Source organism: Pterocles gutturalis, unplaced genomic scaffold (genome assembly GCF_000699245.1).
Source record: "Pterocles gutturalis isolate BGI_N339 unplaced genomic scaffold, ASM69924v1 scaffold28151, whole genome shotgun sequence".
In the NCBI taxonomy this organism is placed as follows: Eukaryota; Metazoa; Chordata; class Aves; order Pterocliformes; family Pteroclidae; genus Pterocles; species Pterocles gutturalis.
Window position 1 is genome coordinate 12,453 of NW_010103834.1, and position 8,180 is coordinate 20,632.

The 8,180-nt window shown below is 45.2% G+C and overlaps 1 protein-coding gene across 1 annotated transcript; it reads right to left on the reverse strand.

The window, feature by feature from the left end:
• Positions 1-4,563: 4,563 nt before the first annotated feature.
• Positions 4,564-7,899, reverse strand: RPL6 (ribosomal protein L6). The gene is made up of 6 exons (XM_010086866.1): positions 7,631-7,899; positions 7,445-7,543; positions 6,831-6,974; positions 5,815-5,863; positions 5,270-5,454; positions 4,564-4,762 (listed from the first exon to the last, which is right to left on the reverse strand). The coding sequence occupies exons 1-6, from the start codon at positions 7,895-7,897 to the stop codon at positions 4,610-4,612; spliced, it is 897 nt and encodes a 298-aa protein (XP_010085168.1). The 5' UTR covers positions 7,898-7,899; the 3' UTR covers positions 4,564-4,609.
• Positions 7,900-8,180: the final 281 nt, after the last annotated feature.

The following is an 8,180-nucleotide window of genomic DNA, read 5'->3' on the forward strand; positions in this document are numbered from 1 at the left end:
TTGTCAAGTGCTTAGTGCAGATTGTAATGTAGGAGAACCAGAAAAATCAAGTTAACAGGTAAATAGTTCCCCTTTACCTGCATTCTCACATTCCCACACCAGTCACTGGGAACTTCTGTCTCCAAACCAGAACAGGAGCAGCAGCTCTTAGCCCTGTGCCCACATGGTTATGTCATTTATGTGACCAGCTACTTCAGGTCAATAACGATGGAAGAAAGTGCAGCGGAGTTTACACGACTCTCATATGTAGTTCTAGAGCTCTTACACTAAGCTGTCCATGTGTCCATCTTGTAACAGAGTACTAGCTGTTAAAATCGTAGGAGCCACTGATATTTGTAGACTGGTATACTGTTTAATCCCCTAAACAGCCCAGGAAAATGGTGTGATCTTAACCCAGTGGAATTTAAAGAGACCTCAGTAACGCAGCCTTCACTGTGAACCAGGGTCAGGGCAGAACTCTGCTGGCCAGTTTCAAACCGACAGGGTAGTTACTCACCTAGAGTTTTAAGTGCTGGTTAGAAAACTGTAAAAAACAGCTTTGATCTTAAAAACCAGTTGATTTTAATAAGAGAGACCAGGAAGCCCTCTTCACTGAAAGACAAGAAACAAAATGTACTGAAAGAAGAATATTGAGAGAATCTGGAACAAATTCTGTTAGTAAAATCCATTCAGATGGGGTTTCTAATGCTTGAATCATTTAAAATGAGATGGAAATCAGCACCTGGAGAAGAGTGGAAGGAGTTACCTAGCATTTGCTAGAGGAAGGCTGCCTAGGCCAGCTCTTCTCTGTGAATGGTTCCTCAGCTCCTCTTGCCTGCATTTTCTGTGAGGCTAAGGCAGAGCTTCTTCCAGGTGGTGGAGACAAAGAAACCATCCCCAAATTCTATTCATTCTTTAGTGCTTGCAGGGAGATCCAGAAGGACTTTTTTTGCAGAAGCGGGGCTGGGTATACTAGTGGCAACAGTTCTGTGAACTACAAGAAGAGGAAGGGCAAGGATCACCAGGGAATATGCCGGGGAAAAATGTTCAGCTGCCCCTGCATGACAAGGCACATCCTATAGGTAACCTATAGCGCAGATTAACTGAGTAGCTGATCGCTGGACGTCTGGGCATTTGCCACATTCTCCTCAACACCCAGCCAAGATGGTACATGCGGTAGTCCTGGAAAAGCACCTTCACACTCCAGCCATGGCATCTTAAGGTTAAAACCAAGTCAGTCACAGGTAACATTCTCTGCAAACCTGAAGCTGAAAAGTACTTTTGTCTTGCAAATAGGCTTCTCCTTAGGTTTCTCCTAAGGCTCCTAGGCCCAGGAGCAAAGCTAGTGTCTGTGCCAACATGGCAGCTGGGACACGGCCTCTCTGGGCTGGACTGAATCCACCCGCTCATTTCATGGAGGCAGCCAACAGGTAAAAATAGGTGCCAGTAGATAATAATGCGTTGCATCTTATTACCAATTCCCTGAGAAAGCCACCATCCCTCTCTCTTTCCTCTCAAAAGGATGCTTTGTTGTAATTACATGTCACTTTATTAGGCAGCTGAAGCAAAGAGCACATTCGATGCTAATGAAGTGTTGCTGTGGTTGAGTCTGTCACTATTTTTGGACCTGCACATCTCCAGCACTTTTGATTGGGTGAGTGAGGCTTTGGATGTCTCTAGCTTCTTCTGTGGGGGATGCTCAGTGAAAAGCAATGACTCAGCTAGCCAGGACTGCAGATCTGTTTACAGGCTCGGAATGAGAAAAGCTGCGGGACAGCAAGAACACACACAAAAGCTCTTTATGTGGTGGAAGTATTTTTCAGGTAGCGGCTGGTATTATCTAGATTGAAAAATCCTTCTGAATATTCACTTTCTGTGTTGGTCATCTGGACAGTTCTTGTTTTTCCTCTTTTCCATCCCTCACCCCAAAGCATTTCAGAAAAAAAAAACAAGATTTCACAGAACTCAAGGAAAATATTTTAGAGGTTGAGAGAGACATATCACAGCTGTCCACCGGCTGCCTTTCCTTAAGAAAGATGAAGGTTTTGCCATCTCCATTTTCTGCAGCAAAACCCGAGGAGCTGCTCGGCGCTGTGAAGGCACGATTTGTTGTTAAAATCTGACTGAACAGCTAGCACCTCCAGAAGCAGGCCTGCTCCCGCGCCCCTTTGTGCCAACACCGACATTCATCTGGTCCCACAGTGACTCAGTTCAGGGATCTAAACCAGCACGAAAATATTAATTCCTCCCTGTCTCCCTGCCTTGCAGGGCTGTGTCATTGGTCACCACCTAGTCAGACAAGTGACAGGAGCAGGGCGAGGGAGGCAATGGCAGCATGTGAGCCCATTTCTCCATACCAGGCCCTATTAAGATAAATAATTGATATTACCAAATCACTTCCTGACAGCACACTGGAAGACAAAGCCTCCCCTTTCATTAAACAAGGGTAATGGTTCCAAGTATAATTTTATGTCTTCTGATACGCAAATGAGGAACGTGTCAGAGTAATCGATAATTACAGAGAATACCATCGCTTCTAGATGCCTAGTTATTCTTAGGCTAGCCCTATTTTGTTCTAGCTTCCCCATTCCCAGAGGGGGAGGGAATCACTGAAGCACTAGAACCTCTTCAGTGTTTTGGAGACTTTGCGATACCACATGCTGCTACAAACTATTTTAATCAAGAGGCCTACTTGCTGTTCTTGAGCTTTTCCCATTTCAGTGTTCCCACGTACAATTTTTACTTTAACCAAGCTTCCTAAGCATATTGGGCTAAGATCTTTCTTTGGTAGTATCAGTAAACTTATCTTAGTACTAGCAATGAGATGCGTGCCACACTTTTGTACCTTTTTAGAGTTGATTTATGTAAACAGGCCAGTCCCACCACTGCAGTAAAATCTCACATCAACTGAAGAAAGCTCCGACTATACTTGTTACCCACCAAGCCACATACAACAGAAGATGTAACTCATCACAGTCATAGTTCCAATGACAGGGAAAAATAAATAACATCTTTCTGGAGCACCACAAGGCAGAATGTAGCATAGAGTAAGGCGAGACCTGCACCCAGCCAGTTCTGCTTTTGTACAAACCTTGCTCATCAGCTCCCTCATAATTAATACATTAATTATCAAGAGGAAGATGGTGGAAGAGTAACCAGTGCTAGACTTCCATATTCTAACACCAGCCACCACCAGCTGTGAAGATGACCACAGCCCCTCGGTGCACGAATCCACTGAGCCAGGTATCCCGCAGGTTATTTTGAGTTTTTGTTGGCTCTGGGGCACTTGAAGCGCAATTCCTCCTTCCCAACGAATGTGGCTGGTATGTGACACGTAGGGTTCCACCTCAGGGAGGGCTATATCACTCCCTTTTCTATCCCCTTCTCATGAAGCTCGTATGAATTTGATGAAATCTCTACTCCCCATCAAGTTTGACCCCGTTGGCTACTTTCAGCTAAGAACTAATGGGAAGACAGATGGTGCAGTTATATAAGCCTCGGTTCCTGCAGAAGTCTGGCTAAGAAAGAGCCCAAGCGTGCCAGATTTGTTAGTATGTACATCCTCATTTTTTGTAAGAGCAGAGCTATTACTACCCAAGCACCCTCTTCCAGATATCTGGAAAATGACCTTAATAGAGAAAGAAAACAGACAGGACTGACTTTTTCAACTTGCTTTCTGCCAGTTTCTTAGACAGGAAAAACTGTTGAGACTCCACAAGTCTCCCAGGATAGAAAAATACTTGCCTTTCCGAGAAACAGCTTCTGCTTTTTAACTCATTTCTGAGCCTACAGAATTAAGAATGCTTTTGCTTTTTGATCTCAGCAGGTATTCTTCCTGACTTAAAAGTCTTACATCCCAGATGGATAAACAAAGAACAGGAAAAAGATATGGGATTTGGGAAAGGACATCCACTGCAAATTTTGTTATGGTCTCAGGGAGGCTAAGTTACCCTGCAAAACTCTAAACTTTGGAGCATTCCCAGTGCTGCCACTTCAAAATGCAAGGCACAGCTCCTGAAATGCCTCTGAAAGTTGCTATATTTGCTGAGGTTTATGTGGTGATTGATGGATCAAAGCTGTTCATCAGAAAAACCACCTCAACAAAGCTGTACACAAGCTTTAAAATGCTAATGAGTTCACAGTAGTTTGCTGCCAAGACCTCGTTCTTCACAAGATAACTGAAGCATTGGTTTCAGCACAGCAAGGGTGCAGAGAAATACGCCAGCACAGACACTGGGTTGCGTGTTTATTCTGCAATGCGTCCTGATGTGCAGTCAATTTATATCTGCTATTCCCAAAAGAAAATCTGTTGGGTTTTGTTTGTTCCCACCTCCCCGAACTCATTCATAGTTAAGAAAGCTGAATTTCTGTTACACTAAAGTTAAAAAAACCAACCACCACAAACCCAAAATTAAAAAAACCCAAACCCCTACACCCAAAACCTTACACACTCAAAATTCTAGTCATATACGTACAGCCCCTCAGCCTGTCATGCCACAAGCAGTTTTCCAATCTGTTAAATAACATGCATTGCAAGACTTGTGCAATGCGTTCTATTATGGATAGCAATGAAGACCCCAGAAATCCTTGCTTTTTTCCCTTCAAATTTAATGCGGCGCTTTCAGAACTGTTAGAACACCAATTTGTGAGGATAGACTCCATTGGAGAGACCGAATGTGGAACGCAGGTACCCGCGGAGCTGAGGCACCTTCTTGATCTGTGCAAGGACCTGTGAATCCACTGCCTTCTGGTCTGACTTGCGCTGCTCCGTTATCTCGTATTTCTAGAAAGTAAAAAAGAATGATGTTAGAGTTCCTGCAGTGACTTCAGACTCTTCTACAGAAATGAGAAAATTCCACACAAACCCTAAGTTTGGGAATTTTCAAGAAATATTTTCTCCATTTGTTCTAAATATGGGAAAGGTGGTAGGAGACCGGAGGTGGCCGAGAGAACTGAAGCCACTGTTTGGCTAACATTGCAGGTACTGGAGCCAGCAGCACGCTGTTAGCAGTATCAAAACAGTAAAGGTGTTTCTTGGTCAAAAAAAAAAAAAAGACATTTGCCTGGAATAATCATTGCTGCTGTTCTGCTCAAGCAGATGCAGAGAAAAATCCCCAAATTTAAAAAGGGTTTATCTCAATGCTGCTGCATTCATTCATTTTAATGGCATTACCTCTATCAAGGATCACTTAAAATTCCAATTGTAACTTGTTTCACGGTATTTCCCCCGTTCCAGCCTGGCTTCCAGTAACCAGGGCATTCAGAAAGAATGAACAATCGTGTTCCTTACTTCTTTTTCAGTGTCAAAGATCTCGCCTTCCTGGTGCTTGGGCTTACGCAGCCTCTTCTTCTTAAAGTACGCATCAGTGAGATGCTTGGGGATTTTCACTCCAGAGATATCAACCTTTGTAGACGTAGCAATAACAAATTTCTGGTGGGCCCTACGCAGAGGGACACGATTGATAGCCAGGGGTCCTAAAGGCAGAGGAAAGACAAAAAAGAGAACAAGATCAGCTTTCCTGGCAACAACCACTGCTTTCAAGTTGAATTTTTGTAGTGTATGAGATGCCTAGATTCTTCAGAGATGGCTACAGACAAAATCTGAACAACCAACAAAGCCCTTCCCCACAGCCTCTAGGAAAGCCAAAAAATGCCTCCTGATCTCTTCCAGGTATGGAAGCTTGATTACCTCCCTTCCACCTTCCTGGAAAGCCACAAAATGGGATTCCATTTAGCCAAACCATCCGCATGCAGATCTGTAACAGTCCTGACCCAACAGACGGACTTGAGCTTAACAAAAACCCAAGCTAAACAAGCCAAGTAAAAGTTTTTTACCTGTAACAAGCAAAAGGCCAGTACCAAGCTGCTTCAGGAAGACGACACGCTGAAAAGAGACAAGATGTGATGTTAGTCCGCAGGTCCCAGCACTCTGAAGTCCTGCAACCAAACTGGGACCATGCCTGTGCTCGGCCTGTGTTACTGGTGTAAGCACCAGCCATGGGTGCAACTGTGCGACTCAAGAAGCAACCACACGAGCCAAGCTACCAACACTTCTCAGAGTCCAGCTCTGCCAAAGTTAGGACAGATAGCGACTCTCCACGTGCCTCATCATTCAAGGCTCAAAGCCAATTACTACATTTTTCAATCTTTTCCTGTTCTACAGGCTGGTGAGACAGCCATCCTAGCGCCTAAATTCTTTGTACAAGGTAAAGGCAAGAACTAGATACAAGTCAGAAGGGAACCACAATGTATCACATGGTCAGAGCCACCCCCCAGTTGCACTTTTTTCCTTCTGGGCAAGGCTTCCTCCCCGAACAGCATTAAATAACGTGACACTAAGTCAAAGAATTCAAGAAAATTAAAGATGTCAGTGAAGACCTGTTAGCAAACATCTTAAAGAGGAAGAACACGGCTTAATGTAACAATCAAGTGTTAGATAATTAGATCAAGAATGAAAATGTAATTATTCCTTTACAATCGGTAGTCATTGCAACAGTAACAGAAAGAGGCATGGGGTCTGCTGTTCCACAGTGCACAGTGAGCACGGCATGGATCAGCACACTGCTGCGCTGCAGGAGGAATCCCTTAATTTTGTCTATGGAACTGGACTAGCCTGTTTTACCTCCAGCTCCGGGTAGAATATTAGTTTAAAGACTGTCTCCCCTACAAGCAGGATGAGAGAAAGCATCCGGGCAGAATTCACAGCAAAGCAGATTTGCATCTCATGGCTGTGATGTCCCGCTGTCGTCAATTCCAGATACCTCTGCTCACTCAAAATAGTTTCAGCACAGAAATGCTGCAAAGTCCCTGGGAGAGTCCACGGGGAAGAGGACAGAAGCAGCTCCAGTTACCTTGCCTCTGTGACGGCCGGTCAGAAGGATCAGAACAGTTCCAGGAGTGATGGAGGCCCGCAGACTCCTCTTGTGCTGGGAAAACGGCTTTTTGCCATGACTCAGAAGCTTGCGAGGAACATCTTCAGTTGGGTAGTATCTGGGCTAGAAAAAGAGAAGCAGAATATTGAACCACGCTGTATTCCGTGAGACAGAAAGCTTTCACTACTTCAGATTCTTCCTTTCTTAAGAGATACTATTTCACTAAAGGTGACCTCTCCAAAAGGTTTTCTGCTGCAACTGGCACTTCAAAGAACACACTGAGTGTTTTCTGCACAATCACGCAACAGGGAAAGTTGAGACCAGGTCTGTATTTCTGAGCACGCTTCCAGTGCAGCACAGCAACATGCACGGCAGCAGAGAACCCACTTCTGCCCAGTAACCATTCTCTAAATTACCAGCATCTCCCCCAATACTGACAACCACCAGGTTTCTCAAGGAGAAAACTGCCAACAGTTCGGTGAACCACAGCACAGGCTGAGACTGCCATGTCACCCCAGCTGAGAGGCGCATCATCCAGCCCAAAGTTACACCTAATAACAATAAACTGGGAGCATCCGAGTTCCTTTTCTCACCATTTTGCGGATTTTAACCACACGGGTGCCTCCATTCTTGTCTCCACCAACTGGCTTGGTGATGGTTGCTCGTGGCTTTTCTTTCTTTTTCTTTTCTATCTGTAGGCAAAGGGAAAACGTGTGAAGTTTCAAACCAAAGTCACCACAAAAAGCACGTTTATTTGGGCACAGTAGTTACTGTCCTACCTTTGTTTCCGGAGCGGTGTACTTGCGCTTGTACAGTGCTTTTCTGGCGTACATGGCTGAGCGGGAATATCTCCCGATACCCCGGGCCAGGACAGGGTTACGGCTGGCATGATGCTTCTTAATCTTCTTTTTTTTCTCACCTACCGCCTTCTGGATTGGCTTCTGCTCAGCCGGCTTCTTCTCACCCGTCTTCTTCTTGCCTGGCTTTTTCTCACTGGGTGCCTTCTCGCCTGGCTTCTTCTCACCAGCCGGCTTCTCACCCGCCATCTGTGGATCCAAACAGAACAGGAATGATGACTTAGTACAAGATGTGCAGGGAAAGTTGCAGAAACAAAATAAAAGAACCGGGACCTGATCCTTTACACCACTCTAATCGTTCTTAGCCAGCTGTGGCAAGTCAAGACGCTGCAGAGCCCAAACCCACCCCGCTTGCTGCAGGCCCATCCCTCCCACAAAGCGCTCCTCCACGCCCAGCAGAACGGCTACAAGCTCCCGGAACCCATCCCAGCCCTCCTGCGCAGGAAGCGCCAGCAAACACCCAGACAGGCCG

Coding starts and splice junctions, on each gene's coding strand:
- RPL6 (XM_010086866.1), bottom strand. CDS start 7,897: ATGGCGGGTGAGAAGCCGGCTGGTGAGAAGAAGCCAGGCGAGAAGGCA. Junction 5,864..6,830: donor CCGGCCGTCACAGAGGCAAG/GTAACTGGAGCT, acceptor GTCTCTTTTCAG/CGTGTCGTCTTCCTGAAGCA. Junction 4,763..5,269: donor TCTTTGACACTGAAAAAGAA/GTAAGGAACACG, acceptor TTTACTTTCTAG/AAATACGAGATAACGGAGCA.